Below are 25,054 nucleotides of genomic sequence, written 5' to 3' on the forward strand. Positions count from 1 at the left end.
AAAAATCAAAGCATTGTTAATATGTTTTAATAATAAAAAAAAGCCATGAACTCAAACTATGATACATATTGGATAATATTTTTTTTAAATATTGATACGGTGATTTATTGGATAACACTTGTTTTCAAATATTAAAAAAATAATATATTAAATTAACTAGGGTTAACCTCTCAAATCTTTAACTATGGTTATAAGATTGTGATAACTCTATATATAAAAAAATCAAAATAAACTACGAAGGTTAATTCATAATCAATATAGTGTTAAAAAATGATATTTAAAATAAAATATTAAATTAAAAAAAGAATAAAAAAACTACCTGAATTAACCTTTCAAATCAATAAAACGAGTTATAAATTTGAGATAATCATATGGAAAGCAAATAAAAAAAATATAAAGCTTAGTTTCCAATAATTCCATGTAGAATGATGAAATTAAAAAAAAAAGAACTCAAGTTAATTTAGCCTAACCTGGTAAATTCATGACTTAGGTCTTAATACTAGGACGACATCATAAAAAGTAAATAAAAAACTACAAAGCTCCATTTCTAACATATTCAATATTAAAGGTTAAAATTAAAAAAAAAAATCCAAGATGTTGAGATAACTTTATAGAAAACAAATTGAAAAAGTTAAGAAGCTTAATTTCTAAATAATCTAATATTAAATGATGAAATTGAAAAAAATAATTAAAAAAAGACGGGGTTGTTTGAGAGTAAAACTGAAAAAAATTAAAAAAATCACTTTAAAAAAACCTAAAAATGAATCAAGTTAACTCAGGTTTACTAATCAAATTCATGACTGAGATCATGAGATCGGGGTAACCCCATAAAAAATAGTAGAAAAATTATAAAGCCCAATTAAAGAAATATTCAATTAAAAAATGACCAAAAAATAAAGAGAGTCAACTTGAGGTAACCTACCAAACTCATTATCTAGGTTATGACATCGAGATAAACTTATAAAAAAAATATTATAAAATTTAATTTCTAATAAACCTAATATTGAATAAAACCTCAGTTAACTCGGGTTATCATATTAAACCTGCAACGTGAGTCATGAAATCATAATAATTTTATAGAAAGTAATAGAAAAACCTTATTTCTAATAGATCTAATATTGAAAATTAAAATGGAAAAAAAAAAAACTAACTCTATGATATGACACTAATAAATAACTTAACAAGATAAAAAAAATAAAGTACAATTTCTAAAACAATTTAATATTAAAGGATAATTTAAAAAAAAACTAAAAACAAAATTAAGTTGATGAATGGTAAAATTAAAAAACAAATGTTAAAAAGCAATACGGAAGCCATTAAAAAACTTGTTTAGACTACAAAAACTCTTTTTTATAAATATTAAAGCATTGACATATTAAATTGATTTAGACCAACAATCATCAAATCTTAGCCCTGGGTCATGGACTTAATCTAATTTAATAATTTTATTTTTTAAAAATTATTTTTTATTTAATTGCCTGATAACAAAAACAAGCAAAGACTATATAAATTTTTATAGAATACTATAAGGGCTCTTTTTATAAAGCCCATCATAATGAGTTCTTTTTTTCATATATAAAAAAATAGCATTATGATAATTTTAACGTGAGCATGTTAAAAAAATGTATAAAAGTATCACACCACTAGAGGATTTTCTTATAATTATTTTTTGATATATGGAATTTTCTAATACGATGACTGACCATCTTAGGTTGACAGAAAGTCAATTCTAACTAATTTAACAAAAAAAAGTCTATTTTTCAACTCTTTTCTCTTTAAAAAACACCTAAAGAAAATCTTAAAGACTTTAATAAACTCGTTATCTCAAATCAACCTTCATAATTAAAAACAAACTCTATTAAAAAAACTAGAGCCCCAATCTATTTTTTTTTTCTTAAAATAAAGGGTTAAAAACACTATAATAAAATTGTTTTTTTCTAAATAAAACTCATCAACATCAAGAATATTTTTTTGGTAGTTGGATCGTGGGCAACCAACTCATTTCTTATCTTATCTCCTAGTTTTCGATGACCTTTCTATTCTTTATCGAAGTGAATGGTTGAAACATAAAAAACAAAAAAACAAAGTTTTGAACCAAAACATAAAAAACCTCAAGAAAAGGAACAAACAAACCAAGAACTTTAGGGATTATAATAATAAAAAACTTGGTTAATGCACATTGAAAAAATAGGTTTAATAGTTTCAAATTTGGTTCCTAATATTTCAGTTGGTTTGCATCAATATAGTTAAATTTTATTTTTTCAAATAAAGTATCAACTCAACATCAAAACTTATTTTTGACATCATGAGAATGTTGTATTAAGCCAACCAAAACAAATCATCAAATCCAATCTTTAATCAACTCAATATGAAATAATTAAATTATATTAAAAAAATCAAATAATTATTAAACATTAACATATAACCATGCCACTCTTTTTAGCAAGAAGTTTCACCTCATTCAATCAATGGTTCAAGAATTTTCACTATTATCAATCATTAAAATATAACCATGTCATTCATTTTATTATCAATCTCAAACTTAAAAAAAAATACTAAAACTTATTACTCAACATTTATCTCAAGACTTTTATTCATCTTTTTGTTATTTCAAATATCAATTCAAAGAAAGGGCCAAGATTCATTGATAATTATTAGACTCATCATTTTCTTATTTTTTTTCCTTTACAGTTTATTTCATTTTCATATAAAAAATAAATACTTTAAACATAGGCCATAAAACAACTCCATCTATTCTTTTGATAGACATATTGTGTTTTTCTTCAATTGAAATCTCTCTTGCCCTCCTACATTTTTGCCCTCCTACATTTGATAAACATTTTCCTACATTTAATCTCCTCATGTCATTCCATCAATCATCAAAACTTGATTTGTCTTTATGTATGGATAATTTATACTCTTAGCTTTTTTGTAGCCTTTCTCAAAGTTTCATGGATGCCTAGTAGTTTAAGGCTTATTTCGTTTTTAGCCCCTTTTCAATCATTAGTTTTTAATTCTTAACATTCCTTTTAGCATTGATTCTATCATTGTCCTAATCTTTTCAACTAAAGAATCTTCACTTGTCCCCAATATAGGGTATGATCTAAGTTATGGTATTTTTTAAAAAGAAAGATTTTATTGGGTTCAAATTATAATTGCAAGGGATATATATTTTAAAAATTGTGAAAGGAATGAACAAATATAATAATTTCTCATTTTAAATAAGGTTAATTAAAACTAATAAATTTTGACCTTATCTAGCGAAATAATTTAAACTTTTAAAGAACCATAATTCATTATATATATTTTTAAAACTTAGCTTTATTATATTTGATTTAATTTTGTATGTGGGCTCAAAACTTTTTTACTCACCCCATATTACTTGTCATGCTATTTTAACAAATATTAAATCATTTCTATAAATAAAATGCTTTCAATCTTTTAAAATTGATTAGCCTTAATTTCATATATTGGAGATTGATCAAAATATCATAATTAATAATAAAATGATAAACATCACCTAATTTTAGTACAGTAAAAAAATTATATTTTACTAAAAAGATGAGATATGATCTAAATACAAAATTTCATAATAAAATTATTGATAATGCAACACCTTGATTAGGTCAGTTTCTCCAAAACATTCATGTCTAGTCCCTTATTATTATCATGATGATCCAATGATAATATGATATTATTTTTTAAAATCTCGACTTGCCTCTTGCTTGCTAATTTTTAAGCTTGATGCTTGAAAATTCTTGCAATTATTCACATTTCTCGTCTGGATTATACTACTTAGAAGATGATGATTTTGGGTAATTGTTATTAAAGACAAAGAAATTTCAATGCTGTGTCAAATTGTGCTCCTTTCTCGACAATTAAAATGGGTCGAAATGGAAAGTATTGATGAAGTAAACCCTTCCTTGATCACAACACATCAATGTTTTTAATTTTAAAATTAAAAAAATATCAAGTAATGAAAATATTTTTTTATCATCACAATATCAGCATTGAAAAATGCCAAAGACTTAAATGGGGTTCTTTTCTTTTTTATGGCCTCCTCGTATAAAATTTTCCCCTTTTTTTGTCGCAGCACACACATTCAATTTATAGTGTAGTCCTTTTGGCTCGAAGGAGCAAGAAAATGTGGACCCTTGGATTCATAAAATTGATTATGGACTATATAATTAAAAATTAGACTGCTTAATGAGAGAGTTTTCAATTTCATTTCCCTCTCACAATTACTATTATATCACTAAAGTAATAGATACATTTATTTATTTATTTTTATTTTTTGATTTATTGCTTCGTGTTTTGATTTTTTTTTTAAATTATTAATGTTAACTTAATATGTGCGTTAAAAATGGAATGTGTTGAAAGTATATTTTTTATTTTAAATTCTTTGGTAAAAACATTAAAAATGATATAAGTATATTGAGAATATATTTTTTGATTTTTTTTTCTATTTTTTTATTTATTTCAAAAATATTTTAAATTATCGAATCAAAATCGAGTAACAACAACAGATCACCTATCACTCACTTTAAAAACAAAATACAAGAGTGGAAAGATTCGTCTTTCGCTCATGGGAAAAGAAACCTAGGCGTGGACCTATGTTTTTTTCTCAAGATCATTCATGCACATGGAGCTGGCTTATTAGCCTTTTTTTTTGAAAAACAATTACACAACGCCCTCCCTATTTTTACCTTGTGTTAAGTTTTTATTTAAATTTCAATCAATACCATCTCTCATTGATTTTTTTTTGGTTAACTTATTTTCAATAATAATATTTTTTATATGTTTTTTTAATATTTCAAAGATATTATTCTAATTTATATTTTAAATTTTATTTTTTTTATATTTTTTATAAATAAATTATATTTACATGATTTATTTATAGAAATAAAAACCAATCGTTCTTGATAAGAAAAAATAAGCTCTAAAACAAAAAAATAAAAATGTATAAATAAAAAAATTCATTGTTAAATATTTGCATACTTATATCACTTTTGTTTTTAGAAGAAAGGTTGACTTTATATTTTAACTCTCAAGTAGCATTAACAATTTTTTCTCGATTCATCATTTTATTAATTTTTTTATTTAAATTTAAATTAATGCCTTTTATCTTTATTTTTTTATTTTTTTAGTTTATATTTTTAAATACTAGTTTTTTTTATGTATTTTTATAATATTTCAAAGATATTATCATAATTTGTTTCTTTTATATTTGATATAAACATAATTTATTTATATGATGTATTTATAAAAATAAAAAATCATTTGTTTTCTACGAGAAAAAAATAACTTTTAAGATGAAAAAAATAAAATCCATAAATTAAAATGAAAATTGAGGGATGCATGGTCGTTTGCTTTTAGGAGAATAATTGCTTTCCATTTAAGTATTTAATCAGCATTAATAATTCAGTTAAAACTTATTGATTTATATTATTTTTAATTTATTTTCTTAAATATAAATAATATTTTTGTGTTTCTCAATTAAAAGATCATGATACACTAAAACACTTTCATACCATTGACGCATAATATTTCTTGTCTTTGTGTTAATTATCAGACTGCCTAGTGGGTGGAAACTTGACCCATTTATCATGTAAAACTTAATTAAAAATTATATTTATAATTTTTTAATTTTTTTTAAAATAATATTTTTTTATTAAACTAACTTATGTTAATCTTTATAATTTGTAATCCGAGCTTACTTCAAATTGGGTTTTATATCTATAATATTTCAAGAATTTATTTGATAATGAGATGATTTTATATTTATTAAAAATTTTATTTTAAAATTATTTTAATATATTAATATTAAAAATAAATTTTTTAAATTTTTTAATTTATTTTAAAATAAAAAATACTTTCAAAAACACTAAAATTAAATTCTAATAATCCTATGCATTTCGCTGTCTCTTCCAGTTTCTACTTTCTACCATTGTCAATCTACTCTATCCAACCATCGCTTCAAGGTCACGTGAGCGACACTTCCTCACTCATATCCACGATTCACTCTATTAGAGCGAGTACATTTCCACCAATTTTCTCCGTCGCGTTAGCTCTTCAGTTTCCCTTTATGGCGCCTCAGAAATTAAAAGCCCGGTGGCATTCTCGATATTTCTTGAATCATCAGGACCAATTATCCAAACCCAAAAAAGAAAAGAAAATCAGTACTTTTAATTTTCCCTCACGAAACACGGAAATTTAGCAAAAATCGAGTCGTATAACTTTAATTTTCCCTCACGAAACACGGAAATTTTCCCTCACCACACATCTCTCTAACCAATTTTAAATCCCACATCTCCACGTGTCACGAAACTTATATGCACCTTGATCGTATTCCTCCATTCTACCAAAATTCTTGATTTTATTTATTGATCTGACGGTGGATAAATAACCCACACCATAAGTTTAATATCTGACGGTTTATGGTTTTCCACGTAGAATAACCGAAAGCACCGGAAATATTTTTATTTTTATAACGACTTTAATTTTATTTTGTTAATATTTTCGATCAAAACCCTTATTCTCGTGAAACCAAAAGAAACCCTAGCTCCTTTCCGTTTCCCACGTTAAAAAATACATTTCCTCAAATTACCGGAAAATTAGTTACTAAAATCAACAATTGTTGTGGGGTTTTAAGTCGCAATCCATAGATTCACATTCTGGTCCATGTTTCATGCACGCGATCTTCATAATTCTCTCGAGAAATCGAATGCTCGCGGTATTTCAATCCAGGTAAGTTTTGTTCTTAGTCTCTTTTGATGTTATTTGGTCAATTCAGGGTTTGGTTGTGATGGTTAGTGCTTGATTGCTTTGATTTGGGGGTTAATCTGTGAATTTGGTAATTTAGGGGGCTTTCATTTTGGTGATTTGGTGTCGTTTTGGTGTTTTTCCAGATCTGAAAATGTATGATAGGGATTTGAAAATCAGGGGTTTTGGGTTTTGGTGTTTGGATTGATGGAAAATAGAGTAGGAAAGTCTCATGGAGTGGAGATTCCTAAAAAATCGAGATCTTTGGATCATAAAAGTCTCTATGAATCTAAAAATCCTAAAGGGGATCAAAATAGTAATAATTTGAAGCGGAAGGGTGGTGGTGCAGGTGATGATGAGAAGGGACATGAGAAGAAGAAGAGTAGAAAGGAGGTTTCTATTAGTAGTTTTAAGAATAAGAATGTTAACAGTAGCTATAGTAAGAGTTTAAAGGAAGTGTATAATAGGAGTTTGAGTTCAGGTTTGAAGGAATCGAAGTCTGGATTGATTCAGAGACTGGCTGATAATAATGGATTTAATGGTGTTTCCTTACCTCTGGATGGTGGGGTTGTTAAAATCCCTAGGCGGAAACGGGGTTTTGTGGGGCGAAGGAAAGTGGATAATGGTAGTGAAGGGTCCAAGCTGACAGGAGGGTTTGGCAGGGAAGCAGGCAATGTCGATCAGGCTGATAAGCTAACTGGTGAAGATGAGAGCAAATGGGTTGAGAATGGTGGTCGAGAGTTGAAAGCAATGGGGATATCTGGTGGTGAAGTGGATGATGTCGATCAGGCTAGTAAGTTAACTGTTGAAGATAAGGGCAAGCAGGTTGAACCTTTGAAGGCTAAACAGAAGAAAGGTTCTGATGACTTGAAAGAAAATAGAAATGAAGAACTGAATGCAAGCAGAAATTTGGAGGAGGACGACAGGCCTGAGGGCCATTCAGTTGCAACAAAAAGAGATTCATCATCGAAAAGGCCTCATAATGGCCCTTTGGTTGATAACAATGGTGATTTGTCTTTGAAGAAGTCACTGAGGAAGCGGAGCAGGAAAAAGGACATGGTGTCCGATAAGAAAAGAACCAAGGAGGATGACCGAACAGTTGATACTTCTATGAAGATGAGTGGTGTTTTGCATGATGAGGAGGAGGAGAATCTTGAAGAGAATGCAGCAATGATGCTATCATCACGATTCGATCCAAGCTGCACGGGCTTTTCTTCAAACAGCAGAGCCTCAGCCTCGCCATCTAGAAATGATTTCCAAGAATTTGTTGCTCATGGGTCTAGCTATGTCTCTGGATCTGAATCTTCATCTGTTGATACCGATGGTAGAGTATTGCGACCCAGGAAACAAAACAAAGAGAAGGGTAGCACCAGGAAACGACGCCATTATTATGAAGTTTTCTCTGGGGACTGGGATGCTCATTGGGTGTTGAACCGGAGAATCAAGGTCTTTTGGCCTCTGGACCAGAGATGGTATGATGGTCTTGTTGGTGACTATGACAAAGAGAGGAAGCTTCATCACATAAAATATGATGATCGGGATGAGGAATGGATTGATCTCCAAAATGAAAGATTTAAACTCTTGCTGCTTCCTAGTGAAGTTCCAGGTAAGACGCGAAGGAAAAGATCAATAACAAGCAACAAGCGCTCTGATGGGTGGAAAGAAAAACTGGCATCCAGAAAAGAAAAGAAGGACTTGATGACAGAGGATGATAGCTATGAAGGGGCATATATGGAGTCAGAGCCTATCATCTCATGGTTGGCTCGATCTACTCGTAGAGTCAAATCGTCTCCTCTTCATGCCTTGAAGAAACAGAAAACATCCTATCTATCTTCTACTATGACACCACTGTCTTCCCTAAAAAGAGATAAATGCAAGTTATCTTATAATTCTGCTTCATCAGACAGTGTAGCCACTGATGGAAGGAGTGATTTGCCTGTGATGGAGAGCCCTGTTTCCCCCAAAGATACCAAGCTCCCTATTGTTTATTACAGGAAGCGGTTTCGCAAGACAAGCAATGTGTTGTGTCATGAATCCAAGGGCATTTGTGTTTCTGCCAGTGTACCAGAAACTGATAGTTCTCTTGTGCCTCTTACTGTTGCTTTTTGGGCTATGCAAGAGCATTATACTTCTCTTGGAAGATTGGATTGTGACCTTGATTCGAATAGGTTGGATTCTTCTGATCCTTTATGGTCAACTGGTAATGCAGGGTTGTTGAGATTAAATATTTCTGCTACAGAATCAAGACGGTTGAGGTTCAAGTTAAGCTTCCAATTGCCTTCTTCCTTGAATTACTACTCATTTGGCTCTGAAAATGTATGGTTGTTCCATGCTGTGCTACTGCTTCAGTATGGTATGCTTATGACTACATGGCCAAGAATTCATCTGGAGATGCTTTTTGTAGATAATGTGGTTGGATTGAGGTTTCTCTTGTTTGAAGGTTGCTTGATGCAGGCTGTAGCTTTTGTATTCCTGGTCTTAACAGTATTTCATCAACCTAGAGAGCAGGGGAAATTTGCTGACTTCCAGTTGCCAATAACATCAATCAGGTACAGATTCTCTTGCATTCGAGATCTGAGAAAGCACTTCGCCTTTTCATTCTACAACTTCTTTGAAGTGGAGAATTCAAAGTGGAAGTACTTGGACCATAAGCTCAAAAGGCATTGCCTGGCTTATAGGCAACTATCTCTGTCTGAATGCACTTATGATAACATTAAGGCATTGCAATGCGGAAAGAATCGACTTTTCAGTCCTTTGGCCTGCAGTGATGCCACCTTAAATAAGGTATTTTCACATTATGTGGTTAAAATGCTTTTGAAGGTGGCTTGTAGCTTTTATTTTTGCTTCTAGTTTCTTCCCTGGAAAAGAAATTCCTTTCCGTAATGTTCTTCCCTCCTTTCTTTCTCTATTTATCGATATAACTGTCTGCTGGTTTTCATTTCTTAACACATACATTGTGTGGCTTTTATTTGTTTTCTGTTACATTATTTCTTTATTCATGTTTTCATCATCGCAATTATTGAACTAATGAAACCAATAGCTGCAGCATAGTTACCCTAGTTTGGGACAGCTGTGCTGCCCTTTGCTCCATAGTTCTGAATGGCTACACAATATTTTTTTTCATGATTGTTATTAACTACTGTGATATTTAATGTTAACCAGGTCCTGCATAGGAGATCTAGGCTGAGTATTAGCCTCATGGGAGTCACCAGGGAATCTACTTGTGTTAATGGCAGCCAGTCTTCTCTTAAGTCTGACAAGAATCACAGATATTTACCTGCATTTGCACTTTCTTTTACTGCTGCTCCTACTTATTTTTTTGGTTTGCATTTAAAGATGCTTGTGGAACATAGTGTGATGCATATAAACACCGAGGATCACAATTCAATAGAACATCCAGAAAAATCCAGTGGTTTAGTGGCTGATAGCTGCACTAGCATAGAGGACTGTTGCAAAGCATGTTTAGTTTGCACACCTGGTAATGATCTCAAGGCTATGACAAGGGGTGCTGACTATGATGGATGCATGTCTTGTGCCAAACCAGAGTCACAAAGTGTTGATGTCTCCATTTGCGGTGGTGGGGATTGGAAAAAATCCTTATCAAACCAAGGTGGTGATGTAAACGTTGAAATTTCTGCTAGCTACAGAGATCTTGGAGAATCAGGAAGTGGTGCAATTGTCCCGTTGCAGAATTTGGAATCTAACCATTCAGAGTCACAACCCTGTGACATGCTGTCAGTTAACAAAGATGAGACTCGTGCTGGTTCACATGCTCTTTCAAATGGTATCACTGTTGATATTCCATCAGTTAATCAATTTGACCAGCATGTTAATAAGGAATTACAAGGCGTTCAGCAGTCTTCTGATTTGTCTTGGAATATGAATGGTGGTGTTATTCCAAGTCCAAACCCTACTGCTCGCCGAAGTACCTGGCATCGAAATAGAAATAGTTTTGCATCTTTTGGATGGTCTGAAGGAAGGGCTGACTTTCTCCAAAACAATTTTGGTAATGGACCTAAGAAGCCACGGACACAGGTTTCTTATGCATTGCCTTTTGGAGGTTTTGATTACAGCCCAAGGAATAAAGGATATCAGCAAAAAGGGTTTCCACATAAACGAATCAGGACAGCCACTGAGAAGAGGACTTCAGACATTTCCAGGGGTTCTGAAAGAAACTTAGAGTTGTTGTCTTGTGATGCAAATGTGTTGATTACAAATGGTGACAAAGGATGGAGAGAATGTGGGGTGCAGGTTGTACTAGAGCTTTTTGATCATAATGAGTGGAGGCTTGGTGTTAAGCTTTCTGGAACTACAAAGTATTCATACAAGGCACATCAGTTTCTGCAAACTGGGTCAACAAATCGGTTTACACATGCCATGATGTGGAAAGGAGGAAAAGAATGGACATTGGAATTTCCTGATAGGAGCCAGTGGGTTCTTTTTAAAGAGATGCATGAAGAATGCTACAATCGGAACATGCGAGCTGCATCAGTTAAAAACATCCCTATTCCTGGGGTCCGCCTGATAGAGGAAAATGATGATAATGGAATAGAAGTACCGTTTTTTCGGGGTAGTAAGTACTTTCAGCAGCTTGAATCAGATGTTGAGATGGCTTTGGATCCATCAAGGGTGCTATATGATATGGACAGTGATGATGAACAGTGGATGCTAAAAAATCAAAGTTCTTCAGATGTCAATAGCAGTTCATGGCAGATTTCAGGAGAAATGTTTGAGAAGGCAATGGACATGTTTGAGAAGGCTGCGTATTCTCAACAGCGGGACCGGTTTACATTCAATGAAATAGTTGAGTTTATGACTGGAATTGAGCCCACTGAAGCCATCAAAACCATCCATGAATATTGGCAGCATAAGAGGCAGAGGAAGAGAATGCCTTTAATCCGTCATCTCCAGGTACCTTCTGATATTTTCTGCTTATTTTACATTATTATTATATTGTGCTTGAGCTATTTTTGGTCTCCTGCGCAACTGAAGGTTATTGAGATCTTCCATTTTTCTTGGTAGAAATATTTTTTTTTGATGAAATAGTTATGATTTTGAGATTTTTAACAATAAAGGATTATATTTTAATAAACTGAGTCATGAAGAAAAGCCATGCTTTTAAGGTTTTAAAACGTAGGAAGCAAGACAACTCTGCTCTAAAAGGAGCCTTTGGAGGTATAGTTGGTTGGTTTAATACTCATTGGAATAGATGGACAAGTTTCTTGGTTAAATAATCCCAGTCAAGAAGTCTCAGTATAAGTCAAGGTTAATTGGGGTATATGTAGTAGATGTGACACTTAGGAGTCCTTCAAGAAGTTTAAATTGAGATTGTAATGGACATGATTTTATCCTTCAGTGATTGCACAACTATTTTTGAACAGTTAGATTTCAATCTCCAATGTCTCACGGCATGAAGAAGACATGGACTTCTTACTCAAAAGGATACTTCGAAAAGATTAGTGCAAACAATGCATCATAGTTAAAGAACCTATGCAAAGTTCTCCTCTAGAATATATGAGGATGTATTTTCTGTTTGTCCTGTTGCTGGCCATCGAACTGGTAAAAATGTTTGATGGTGGATGCGATGGTCATAATAATGATGTCTGTTGATTCTCAGAATTGCAAACCCCCTTCCCCCAAACAGAAAAGGAAAATAAACACCCAGCTGATGCCATACCATTAACATGGAGGTGTTGTCACTGTTTATGAATGTTCTTTTGACTCCCTATCCATCGTGAATATAATTAATTTCTTTTATATCCCTTCTATGTTTTGCAGTCATTTGAGTACATACATTCTAGTTTTGTTAAACGGAGTAGAGTTTCTATAGATTTATGTTGGGATATTTGGTCTGCAAAATCAATGAGTAGGCTGTGGTTTCTGTTGAACCAAAGGGAAGGGTGCAGGGAAACTATGTCACTGTTTTTACTGATGTAGCTTTTGTATGATTTTATTCTCTTTACAAGTTTTCTGTTGAATTATTCAATTGTCGTCAGTTGCATGACCACTATTCAGATCTATATTAATGGAATAAAGGATCTATCATTATGCTTTAATTTGACCAGGCAGTTCTCTAATCTTTTGGGGCAGCATATAACTTCATCAAACTTGGTTTATCTTTATAATATGTTTCGTTTCTGTATATGTCATTTGTATGCTGATTTGTTTTCTCTTAACATAGTTTTTGGTCTAACTTGATGTGAAATTATGGGTTATATGCAGCCGCCACTTTGGGAAAGGTATCAGCAGCAATTGAGGGATTGGGAGCAAGCAATGACAAGAAGTCAAACAGGTATCTCTAATGGAAGCCATGAGAAGTTTGCACTTTCTGACAAGCCACCCATGTATGCTTTCTGTTTGAAACCAAGGGGTTTGGAAGTGCCTAACAAGGGATCAAAACAAAGGTCGCATAAAAAATTTTCAGTTGCTGGACAAAGCAACGGCTTAGCAGGAAATCATGACGGCTTGCACCCTTATGGTAATGTTTTTTACCCATTGAGATTGTGACCCTGCTTTTCTTTTCCCACATTTTCCCATCCTTGATATGCTTCTCAACTTTCACGTTAATCATATTATGTTTGTTTTCATAGGAAGAAGAATAAATGGCTTCGCTTCTGGGGATGAAAAGACAATATATTCAGTACATAACAATGAATCTTTTGATGATTCCCCGTTGCCTCAGATATCACCCAGGGTGTTTTCACCACGAGATGCCCGTGGCCGCGGATATGTCTCACTGACTGGTGATGGTTATGATAGGAATAATCTCCAGAAACTTTGCAGGACCAAGTCAAAGAAACTTGGTACCTTTGTGTCTCCCTATGATGTTCAGATGGCTGCTTCATATAATCACAGAATGGTGGATCAGAGAAATGGATTTCGTCATTGGAATGTGGGTTTTTCTGACTGGCCTAGCCAGCGACATCACCAGACAGATGGATATGCGAGGCATGGCCGTGGACAGTTGAATGATTCAGGTCTTGATGAGCTCAGGTTGCGTGAAGCTTCTGGTGCAGCTAAGCATGCACTTAATGTGGCTAAGCTCAAGAGAGATAGGGCACAGAGATTGCTTTACAGGGCAGATCTTGCAATTCACAAGGCTGTGGTTGCTCTAATGAATGCTGAAGCAATCAAAGCTTCTTCCGAGGACATAAATGTTGATGGGTGGAATGAGAAAAACTACATATGAGATGATAGGAATTTGCTAGCTCCTTTAGCTTGGATGTCTGCATCCAAAGAATCCAGTTATAGACTTTACATTGTTCTTGCTGGAACAGTCTGGTGTTTCTATCATCCGTGGCAGTGGCCTTTTGTCATTAGCCTTTCCAGCAGGTTTCTAACAGGTGCTGTGGCATTTAGAAGGGAGAAGGGTTATTATTTTATTTTTTTTGCCTCTGCCTCATTAATCTGCCATCTGGCAGTTTTGATTAGGACTTGCCAGGTCTTATACCCACTCGTTTTTTTTGTTCTGATAACTGGTTCACCTGCACAGATCCTGCTTGTGAAGGGGTTTGTGGAGTTTTGGCTGCAGATCTTTGTACAGATCTTTGTTTCCTTTCCCCCCTTTTGTTTTCTCCCTTAACCATGAATATCAAAGTAGCAGTTGGCTGAAATAATATGACACCCCGGGATTCGACTTCCAAGTTCCCATCTGATTCAACACTGGAGCATTCACTAGATAGATATGTGCCAACGGAATACATTATGCATGAAAATAGAAGAGGAAAAAATTCTGTAAGTAATTTCTTATAATCTTCCATAGAGACTGGTTAGAGGTTTAGAATGTGTTTCTGGATCCTTGTTTCATATCTCTGTTGATATTTTGTTAGATGCCAGAGAGTTGCAAAGTTTGTGGCTTTTGCCTCTCTGTTATCTTTTCATATTCTTGTTAATATTTAGTTATCTTAAGCAATAATTAATCACGGAGAAGTTCATGGGCTCTTCAGCTTTGCGGTCTCTCACTAATCACATGCTTCCTTTTCACCCCTGGCATATAAAGAAACCAAATCAAAACCTAACAGAGAGACCTAAAAATGTAGCTTACAGAAAAGGGGTTGCAAATTTGTGATTGAAATGTTAAAACATGTACAGACCCGTTTCAAGTGCACTTTGATTTTTATAATGTGGTGGACACGAGTGTTCTGTGGGGGGAGTAGTGATTGTGAGTTTCTTTGTAGTAGCATGTTTCTGACATCTGATGGTGATATGGAGTGTTTGTCTGAGTATGTGGTGGTCTGTTGGGGTCATAATGCTTGGCAGCTCGGTCACTTATTGCTGCTTTCACATTTTTGAAATTCTGTCTTGGCAGGTCAATATGTTTTGATTGTCATTTTTTGTTTTAGATCACGATTTGAACCGTGTTGCAAATTCTAAATCCTCAAGTTCAACAAATCCAGATTCCAGATTTTGTTATTGTCTCTGTGGTAAAGGGGAAGGGTGCCTGCAATGCGATGTAATGTTGGCATGAGTCCGGCCAGGACCCTCCCCTGCGGCAGGGGGCCTCATATGCCTACTAGGGTGAACTGAAACCGAAACATGCATGGATATGAAGACCCCCCCCCCAAGCGGTGGTTTCATGGAAGTTCTTTGCGACCCGTTCAATTCTATGGTTACAGGATCAGGATGTAATTGATTCGAAATCTTTGACTTCCATAACATCCGTTAGCACTATTTTTGCATGCGGTAATGTCTGGTTTGATCAATTTTGACTCCTCTCTGTTGTTGACTCTGTTTGATTCAATTTTAGCCCTTACAGTGAACAGCAATTGAGGCTGCTCTCCTGCTTTTATTCCTGAACTCCATGCTTCCATTTTGCCTTATTCTGATTAGGGGCATTTAGGTTGGCTAGCAAATCTAATCGTAGTGCCTTCAACCAATGAATTCGGCCAGTTTTCCATTGAAACCAAGCAAACAAAACCCGAAACCCAGTAAACAAACTTGAAGGATTAATACCACTGTAAATCATCACAAATATTTTGTGTTGAACCGGCATCATCTTTGCCAACCCGGCCAATTTTAGTTTAAAAATCAGATTCGAAGGGCTGCCACGCACCCTCATGTGACAAAATGTTTGTGGCAAGATCAAGATCGTGCTAACAAAAAAAAAAAAAAAAAACCCTAAAAAGCTAAAACATCTAAAACAGCAACTGAATTGAATAGCTAAATAGTGGTGGAAAGGGATAAAAAGATAAAAGAGCAACGTGTCACCAAGGATGTTAGAATATTCGGAAGCATGGTTGTCGCACAGGCGGTGGTTAGGACAGGGTGTCGAGATTTCTATGGTTTTTTTTATATATATATATATATATATGTGTGTGTGTGTGTGTCTGTGTGTGTAGTTGAATTACAATTAAATTGAAAATAAATAAATTTAATAAATTATATCAAATAAAATAAATAATAATTAAAATAATGAAGAACAAATTTGATAGATAAAAGAATTAAAAAATGATGAAATTAAAAAAATAATATAATTTCATAAATTATTTTAAATAAAATAAATAACAATCAAAAGAATAAAGAATAAATTTGATAGATAAAAAAAATTCAATTAAGAAAATGATAGGAAAAAAATAACAATCATAAAGATAAAAATCAAATTAATATAAAAATCAAATCAAATCAAATCTAAACGATGAAATTAAAAAAAAACTCGAAACAAAATATATAGCAATCAAAATATTAAAGATTAAATTTTATATTATAAAAAAATTACAATATATTTTTTATTTTTTCGCATCCTCTAGAAAAATGCTTTTAAAAATCAAGCCGAGTTTCTTTTTATTAAAAAATATTTTTATATTGATCAACTTTTCTAATAGTAAGTGAATATATTAAAGTTTTGAAAATAATTTCTAAAAAATTACTTTTTATAAACCTAAAAATGTTAGATTAAATGAATTGCTATAGAGAAAGAAAGAAAAAACCCATAAGTTGCATTTATTTATGTATAGAATCACTTTGTGTATTCATGGAGAATTTAATTAAGGTGGAATACTTGGGTTGTTTATAGCATTTCTCTTTACAACGCCTTAAAACAAAAGCCCCTAGAAGAAATTATTGTATGCAAAGTTATAAAAAAACAGGGGATTTTCTAGGGTCAAGAACTTGTTTAGAGGTTGTAAATCTGGATTTGAACTATAATTTATTTTTTATTTTAAATAAATATATCAATATAAATTTATTTTATATATTTTTTTAAATTAAAATTTTATATTCTAGAGTTTTGATTTGGTTTTACCAATTAATTCTGTTAATCAATTTAATTTTTTTATTTGAAATAAATATATCAACATAAAGTTATTTTTTTTAAATTAACAAGTTATATTAGTTTTGATTTTTTTTTCAATAAACTCGAGTTGTTAATAAATTTAATTATTTTTATTTTTTTAACTTGAGTTAATTCAGAATATTCAATCAGCCTGTATTTTTTTATTTTTTGTTATGGAGTAAAAAAGCGATTATAAGCAAATTTTCTGGATCGGGCTAATGCCCATCCATGATAGGGCCGTGAAGCCCAAAACATGGTTTTCAAATTTAAATCAGCGAAAAAAACAGCGATCAAAGCGTCTCTCTCGGCTATTTTCCCTCCATGAACCTCGCTCGAGCAAGACATTGTTTTCCACCAAATTCTCCTATGTATTCCTATCCCCATTTTCAATTTCTAGGGTTTCTCTTCTTCAAATTCGATCTGCAGACCCTCAAATCCTTACAACGCTGCGGTTTCGATCGATCAATCCTTCTTGTTGCTGCGTCATCACGAGAAAATAATGACGAAGAAAGACAAAGAAGAGGAGAGAATTGAGAAGATAATTCGCGGTCTTCTTAAACTCCCTGAAAATCGTCGTTGCATTAATTGCAATAGCTTGGTAATTTCCCCCTCTCTTTCTTTTCTGTTTTTCTTTTTTAATCTCATTTAATTAATTATTTTTTGTTTTTTTTTTTGCAGGGACCACAATATGTTTGCACAACCTTCTTCACATTTGTTTGCACAAGCTGCAGTGGAATTCAGTAAGTATTATATTTTTTTTTTATTTATTTGTTTTTTAATTGTTGGGCTAAGTTTATTTATTTATTTTTTGTTGAATTTTCTGTTATTTAAGCATGAGAGATGAATTTAATTCTGATGAATTTTTCTAGTCGGGAATTTACGCATAGAGTCAAATCGGTTTCGATGGCAAAATTTAACGCGGAAGAAGTTAGTGCTCTCCAAGCAGGAGGGAATGAGGTTGGGCATGAAATTGAATACTACTTTATTGCTAACAATGTAGGTATTTTTATAGGAAATTTTTTAATTTCTTTGTCTAACTTTTTTATTTTTATTTCTCAATAGAGAGCGAGACAGATTTATTTGAAGCATTGGGATCCGCAGCGTAATCAGCTTCCTGATGGCAGGTGGTTTTATATGTTGGTGTGCAATATGTTAATTTTTAAGAGAAATGTTAATCATGATTGTGCGATTTGCGTTGTGTAAGGGGATCACAAGATTGCACATTCGTGCATGCGACTGTGCTTGGAAATTGGATTTATTTTTTATTGTGGGAATTTTGAGTAATGTATCCTGATAGTTTGCTTCTTTTTTTTTTGGTTCTTCTAGTAATCTACAAAAGCTTCGAGATTTTATCAAGCATGTTTACATGGATAGAAGATACAATGGAGAGAAAAGTGAAGAGAAACTGTCAAGGCTGAGATTGGTAAATCCCTCCAAAGATAGATATGGTTACATATACATAATTTCTATGTTTCGTTAAATTTTGGGCAACAGTTATCAGTATCTAATATTGAAAGTAGTGAATTCAACAATTTGGACCACATGAATTGGAATCCTGGGAATAGTGGGAAATATGTTGAGTGTGCTCCAATTAAAGCTACCAAAATTTTGTTAAAGGTTATTGTGGCTGTTATGCAGACTGACAAGGAGGAGTCTAGTGAGAACAGGAGGGCTGTTTTATATTCTGGTGGATCTAGAACTCTGAACTATGAAGATAGACAAGGGCGGAGTGAAAGATGTGGTTTTAGTGGAAGAACTGATGACAAGACTTTCAGATATTATGATGATGAAAGAAGAAGTCCTCGTTATTCCCAAGAAAATACAAGATATGGAGGTTTTAAGAAAAGTGCTGCTCACTTTGAGATTGTTGATGACAGGTTTCGAGATGACAAAATACGAAGTATCAGGCAGACTGATGTCCACCTGTTTTCACCGACAGAGTCCAGGTTTGGGAACAGGTCATCTGACATTCAAAAGAATAATGCCCCTGTGGTACGCCCTCTTAAAGATATTCTGGGGAAGAATCTTCCGCCTCTACAGGTTGTTGAGCATTCTAAAGCACCCAACGGGAAGGATGCATCTGTTCACAGTCAGGTGTGGTAATCTCTAAATTGATGTGGTAACAATAGATTGGCTGAGTACACTTACTTTACATAATAAAATCTGTAGAGAAGCATCCCAGTTGATTCTAGCGAGGACTGAGGTAACGTGGCATAGAACATGCAAGCTGCACTGGCAGGACTTTTGAGATGAAATAGAAGCATTTCATTTGTTGCTAGACTCTCATCATTTTACTTTCATGGATTCTCTCACCTTCTGTATTGAAGGTTTATTTCCGTTGACAAGGAATGCTGGTGGAATGATCTGAAATTCCATATATCAGCTCTAGATACAATTTTGAATAAAAACTCCTGTGTGACTCATGTTTTACAAACTTGTATTTTGTAGTTTTCTGCAAATCACAATTTGATATATACAGTCAGTTCTTCTTGTAGACTATTTACTTTCTAGTCCTATGAAATTCTCTGTGTTTCTGCAGACGCCCGCTTCTTCCTGCCCTATGGCATCTGCTGATGGGAATCCTGTGCAACAGAAAAGTAATAATTCAGAAAGCTCAGTTGATTTAAATGCTGATTCCAAGTCCTCAAATGCCGCGGCAGCACCAGTGGCGCTGGAGAATCTTCCATCCAGTGAAGAAGGCAAATGCTCATATGAATCCTCTGGAAAGGAGAACATACCTCCAGTCCCAAAACCAAATATGTTGGAATTTTTACTGATGGAGTTGTCAATTCCCTCAGTTACTCCTTTTGATAATACATCTGAAATACCAACTAGTGATAACCCTTCATCAGCTACATCTGAAGAAAATATACTCATGAGTAGTGGTGCTTCAGTAGCTGGGCCCTCAGGGCATATGTTTGCATTACCAAGCAGTGGTGTTGATTCTGCAACTGATGCTTCTATAACTGCATCTGGAGACAAAATGCCTGCTGGCAGTGTTTCACTACCTGTGGAGCAGATGTTAACACTGCCCTGTAGCGCTGGTGCTTCTACAGCCGTGTCTGGAGGCACTGTGACTGTGGGAAGTGTTTCACTAGCTGCACCTGTGGTGCAGACAGCAACTGCATCTGGGATCAGCCTGCCTGAAGGTGACCCTGTACCAGCCGCGCCCTTGGAGGAGACATTGACACTAATCGATGCTTTTGATGCATACATAACCCCTTTAAATACTTCTTTGCCAGTGCAACCTTCTAGTGCAGTTCCTCCACAAGCTGCGCTTGGTAACAATGGTGACTCAACTTTCAAGGTTTCTGATGGGCAACAGATATCCACCATGCAACAACAGTCTTCTGCACTGCCTGCCAATAAAAGCTCTACTGGACAACAGACTACTAATACACCAGCTGGAGGGGTAAATGACCAGGTTAGTTTTTGGACTTAGTTTGAGCTTCAGGAGTTTAAGGAATATCTAGAACCATGCTATTTCAGAGTTCAAGGTTTTTAATAACTCTATCCACAAGATATAAGACCATGTTCTGGAGCATCCACAGAAGGACTTCCGTGTCTTCAATATGTGAATTGTAATATCACTTTCGTCCCTGCAGGCCACCCCTGATGATTTTTTTCCAGATCCATTGTTTAATGAAATAACAACTCCAAAATTTGGCTCAGATAGAGATACTAAAATGAGTGGGAATTGCTATGGTTACCATTTTTTTTTTTTAATTTTATAGTTTCAAGTTTGTTATGTTCTCTTGTCTTAAAAAAAATCCTTTGTTATGTCCCCCATGCATCCATGCCTGTGTGGTGATGCTGATATCAGGTAATTTTATTTATAACTTGTGTGCTTGTTCTTCAAATTTGCAGATCTGGACTTCATCAAATGTTCCTAATGCTCAGGGACCTCCAGATTTCCTCGGGGAATACCCTTCTCAAGATGTCTCGACACCAGCCCAAGAATCCAATTCTGATGCCAAATCCAAGCCTCTTGCATCAGAAACAAAATTTGGTGGAAGAAAGGAACTTCCAGTGGTGATTGCCTTGCCTAGCATGGTGTCAGCTGTTTCTCATATTCTTTTAATGGTATACATTCAATTTTCTGCAGGACCTTTTTACTACAACCACATCCACTCCAGGCCCAATTCCAGGCTGGCAAATTTCTCCACCTTATGGCATGGGATTTAACATGCAATATTATCCTAATGCAACGGTATGTTATTAACCAAATGATAATGGGAAGGAATCTGATTTTTCACCTGTGAAACATATAGATGCTGATGACTGTTTATCGGGTTCTTTTACAGCCTGTGCCAGCATATCCAAACCCAACAAAATCTATGAACCTGTTCAATCTTAATGGACAATCCACTTCGGTACAAGCCCCACCTGTATGTACATCACTCGAACTGATATTATCATGCATTTACCTTTCTCATCCTGCCTATTTTCTTTTCTGGTATGCTGATGTTGAGCTCTTGGCACACCTTTATGAGATCAAATTTTGGTCATGTTGGCCTGTGCGAGTTCTTCTTCAATCTACATTACTTGGACATATCATGTCTTTGTACACTTTTTTTAATCTGTATCTAACTTGCACCACGGCCAAGTAATGGTGTCTTTGAGTTTTTCTTAGATTGGCATTAAAACAAGTTTTCAGATTAAAAAATATGGTTCAAAAAGCCAACAGAAACTCAAATAAATTCCATAAGACGCATTATATCCGAATATGACTTGTACGATCATGCTGAATTCACCAATAGTTAACATATACAAGAAGCAATTTGCATACAATGACCTTTATAGCCATGCCAAGGACCTGGATGTGTTTTATCATAAACATATCTAGATTAGAAAGCATATCTACCGCAAGCAATATTTTTGTTCTTGTTCAGAGCTGTTTCAAGGCTCTTTTGTTTCTCTTGAATAAATTTTTTAATCTAAGCCTGTTGTGTAAATTTCTAAATATACATACTCTTTTTGATGTAGTTTCCTTCCATGGGAAATATGCACAGTGGTCTCCCAATGCATACTTCCGCATTTCCTCCACAGTCCCCACCCTTTGCGTCAGCCATGCATTGTGGTAAATTCACTTCTGCCTATCTTCAATACCTACTGATAAATGATCCCTATCTGGTCCTCATATTCAGCTTTCTATATCTTAGGTGGATACATGGGACAACAAGCATACATGAATTTGCCTAATTCCAGGTAACATTCTTTATCCTCGGTCTCATCATTTGCTTTCAAAGTACTTTTCACCATTTGGTCATCTTTATTATTCAGTTCACTAGATCTCACCATGTCACTTGATTTAATTTGCCTATTAACTCTTAAGGATCTCACTTCCCAATTGACTGGTAGGATAGGAGGGGGGGAGTCAAAGTCGGTGGGAAATAGGATTCACACACTGTTTCAAATTTGCATGGTCTGTATAAACTGCAATGATGTTCTTCTGAGGATTATCCTACGAGGTGCTCTCTTCATATGCATTTTTCCACACCATTGACATTCAAAACCACATTATGCTGATGTATAGACAACAAGCATAATGCTTCGTCTTCCGTCACCATTCTTGCATGACTATGTTCACCAAGCACACGATGATAACTCCTCTCACATGGAATAGAAATTATTCATACTTAAATGAATTTCCTTTCAGACCAAAAGGACCAGGCGACCTTGGCAGTGAGAGATTTCCTTTTGGGTCCTTGGATATGGCTCAACAACCAACCAACGAATACTTGCTCCCAACCTCCTCAAGTTCTCTTCCTTCAAGGGGAGGCAATCCATTTGGATAGATAAGATTTGAAATTCAATTACAGTCCCAAAATTTTCAGGACAAAAATCTACCTTCCTTGCTGTCAAACAGGAACAAGCTGGCTGAATGAGGTCTTGTCTTCTGTACCAATGGCCAAGAGGATGATCATAAACGGCTTCAAAAGAGCACAGATCTGACCATTTTGGATGAAGTTATATTGCCCGAATTATGGTACTTATCCGTAGTCATCATATAATGACCTATTATTTTGTTTCTTTTTTGCTCATCTGGTGAATTCTGCCATCTCTCATAGTTTGATGGTATGGTTAATGCACTCCACTGGAGCGAGTTCCTTTCAGATGTTTTCGTTAATTATGAAATATAATGAAGATAAAACATGAAATCGTAATCTAATAAGAGAATGTCGTTTCAGTGATCTATAACACATGGAGTTAGAAGCCTCTTTCAGCTTGTGCTTGTCCTCTGGATCCTGTCGTAGACAAATGTTGAGCAGCCACCAATCACATTTTAGCTATAATGGCAAAGGATCTAACAAATGTGAACAAGAATGTCTCAGCGAATCATTTGTCTATGTTCTAACAAATATCTGATGCAGAACGTCTTGTATTATTTGAAGTTAGAAACTATAAATTACACACAAGAGAGTAAAAGGGTGTTACTGATGTTGTGTTTCTTGATTCACAACCGAAAATGTTCTGCCATAGGGATATCGGAAACACATGGTGAGAAAGATCTAAGTCTCCAATTAACAACAACAAAGCCTTGATCCAAAACTAGTTGTTGGGGATCTAATACTCCAATACACTTCTAATTATTCATGGAACTCACTCATGGATCTTGAGGTTTCCATGGAATTCTATGGAGCTAAAATGTTAAGCATGGCCAGTCTTCCTTTCTTTCTTTTTTTCAATAGGCGTGCACACAGCAATCCCACATAAAAGCCAATTGCTGCACTTGAGCCCGTGAGTGAAACAGCAGTTCATCTAAGCATCACAAAGGAATCATCCTGTGTCTTCATCCTCTTTGATACATGCCTTTCCGTTCTATGTTGTGGATACAGATTGGCCATTGCAATGTTCCTTGAAATTATATAACAAATCAACATTTTTATTTGACCAAACACATATATAATATATTCATTCATTTAGAATCAATTTAACCCAAACTTTTAAATACATAATTTCCATACACATTCATACAAACTTAATCCATTTTAAATATTTAATAAATACAAAATCAATTCATAATTACTCACATTTATAATTATCCTAGTAATCCATGTTCATGGGCTTTCAGCTTACCATAGCAACCCTAATTTGTAACATGCTGGGATTGTCATCATAGAAACCCCCCCCCCCCACCCTCATACTTAACCAAATCAAATTAGGTATTTGTGTATGTTTGGATTATGATTACGATATTTTTAAATCATAATGTCAAACAAACACACCTTTAATATCATGTTTCTCTTTTGTACAAAGATTGGTGACCATTTATAGCTCTCTTTCTTTGTTGTCACCATACAAACTTTTATAGCATGGTTTCTCCTATGGTTTTTCACATGGATTCCTCTATATTGTTATAACATGGTTTATCAAAACGAGTTTTTTTCATGTAGTCATTCTTCTGTTCTGCCCTTTGTTCTTTTTATTTTTTTTATTATTATCATAGCATGGTTTCTTCTTTGGCTTTTTTCACGTGCATAATAATTAATACATGTTTTTTCATTGCCCATAAACCCATCCTTAAGAGCATGAAACCAATTTGTGAGCTTATATTTGCCTTACAAATGTGTCACGTGAAATCAATAGCATCATTTCTTGAATGAAAAGTCAAAAGCATTATAAATAAAGCAAAACAATGTATTTGAGGCTATAGTTATTTTTCAGGACTTTTTTATTTGAAAATATAATTATGGTTGTTTTTTAAAATAATTTTTATTAAAAAAATATATCAAAATAATATTTTTTTATTTTAAAAAATTATTTTTTATATCAATGATCAAAATGAGCTAAAAACAACAAAAAAAAATAAATTGAAGCCAATAAAAAAATTTAATTATTTAAAAATACTTTTAAAACACAAAAATAAATAAGAAATGAGCTATTAAATATGATAAATTATAGCACTCATAATCCATTATCTATTATGTTAATATACATGAGCAAATTTCCTCAACACTCAATATAAAGGAAAAAACACAGTATAATCTTTCAAAAAACTAGCAACACTTCCTCTAAAAA

General features: G+C 33.8%; 2 protein-coding genes across 8 annotated transcripts; both read left to right on the plus strand.

The window, feature by feature from the left end:
* Positions 1–6,507: 6,507 nt before the first annotated feature.
* Positions 6,508–15,553, plus strand: LOC105127107 (uncharacterized). 4 transcript variants are annotated; one of them, XR_842543.1, is made up of 6 exons: positions 6,508–6,747; positions 6,909–9,546; positions 9,925–11,673; positions 12,985–13,240; positions 13,353–14,496; positions 15,105–15,553. XR_842543.1 is itself a non-coding variant. In XM_011028231.1 (5 exons), exons 2-5 carry the CDS (start codon positions 6,970–6,972, stop codon positions 13,949–13,951), a joined length of 5,181 nt encoding a protein of 1,726 aa, XP_011026533.1. In that variant the 5' UTR covers positions 6,508–6,747; positions 6,909–6,969; the 3' UTR covers positions 13,952–14,718. The 4 variants fall into 4 exon arrangements, 1 of the variants encoding a protein (XP_011026533.1); XR_842544.1 differs by having other exon boundaries at positions 15,159–15,553; XR_842545.1 differs by lacking the exon at positions 15,105–15,553 and having other exon boundaries at positions 13,353–14,105; positions 14,255–14,718.
* Positions 15,554–17,196: 1,643 nt separating this feature from the next.
* On the plus strand, positions 17,197–23,446 carry LOC105127109 (probable ADP-ribosylation factor GTPase-activating protein AGD14). 4 transcript variants are annotated; one of them, XR_842546.1, is made up of 14 exons: positions 17,198–17,630; positions 17,711–17,772; positions 17,902–17,989; positions 18,095–18,156; positions 18,359–18,455; positions 18,671–19,126; positions 19,572–20,456; positions 20,900–21,064; positions 21,138–21,242; positions 21,337–21,420; positions 22,019–22,112; positions 22,195–22,240; positions 22,692–23,021; positions 23,224–23,446. XR_842546.1 is itself a non-coding variant. In XM_011028232.1 (13 exons), exons 1-13 carry the CDS (start codon positions 17,532–17,534, stop codon positions 22,828–22,830), a joined length of 2,382 nt encoding a protein of 793 aa, XP_011026534.1. In that variant the 5' UTR covers positions 17,198–17,531; the 3' UTR covers positions 22,831–23,446. The 4 variants fall into 4 exon arrangements, 3 of the variants coding, with proteins under 3 accessions (XP_011026535.1, XP_011026534.1, XP_011026537.1); XM_011028232.1 differs by having other exon boundaries at positions 22,692–23,446; XM_011028235.1 differs by lacking the exon at positions 23,224–23,446 and having other exon boundaries at positions 22,195–22,245; positions 22,697–22,779.
* The last annotated feature ends 1,608 nt before the right edge of the window (positions 23,447–25,054 follow it).

This window comes from Populus euphratica, unplaced genomic scaffold, assembly GCF_000495115.2.
Source record: "Populus euphratica unplaced genomic scaffold, PopEup_1.0 scaffold50.1, whole genome shotgun sequence".
NCBI lineage: Eukaryota > Viridiplantae > Streptophyta > Magnoliopsida > Malpighiales > Salicaceae > Populus > Populus euphratica.

Excerpts from the sequence above, each read along its gene's own strand:
- LOC105127107 (XM_011028231.1), top strand. The coding sequence starts at position 6,970 with ATGGAAAATAGAGTAGGAAAGTCTCATGGAGTGGAGATTCCTAAAAAA. Across the intron at positions 9,547-9,924 it reads GTGATGCCACCTTAAATAAG|GTCCTGCATAGGAGATCTAG; the intron begins GTATTTTCACAT and ends AATGTTAACCAG. Across the intron at positions 13,241-13,352 it reads TGACGGCTTGCACCCTTATG|GAAGAAGAATAAATGGCTTC; the intron begins GTAATGTTTTTT and ends TTGTTTTCATAG.
- LOC105127109 (XM_011028232.1), top strand. The coding sequence starts at position 17,532 with ATGACGAAGAAAGACAAAGAAGAGGAGAGAATTGAGAAGATAATTCGC. Across the intron at positions 18,456-18,670 it reads AACTGTCAAGGCTGAGATTG|ACTGACAAGGAGGAGTCTAG; the intron begins GTAAATCCCTCC and ends GCTGTTATGCAG. Across the intron at positions 22,113-22,194 it reads TGCGTCAGCCATGCATTGTG|GTGGATACATGGGACAACAA; the intron begins GTAAATTCACTT and ends TCTATATCTTAG.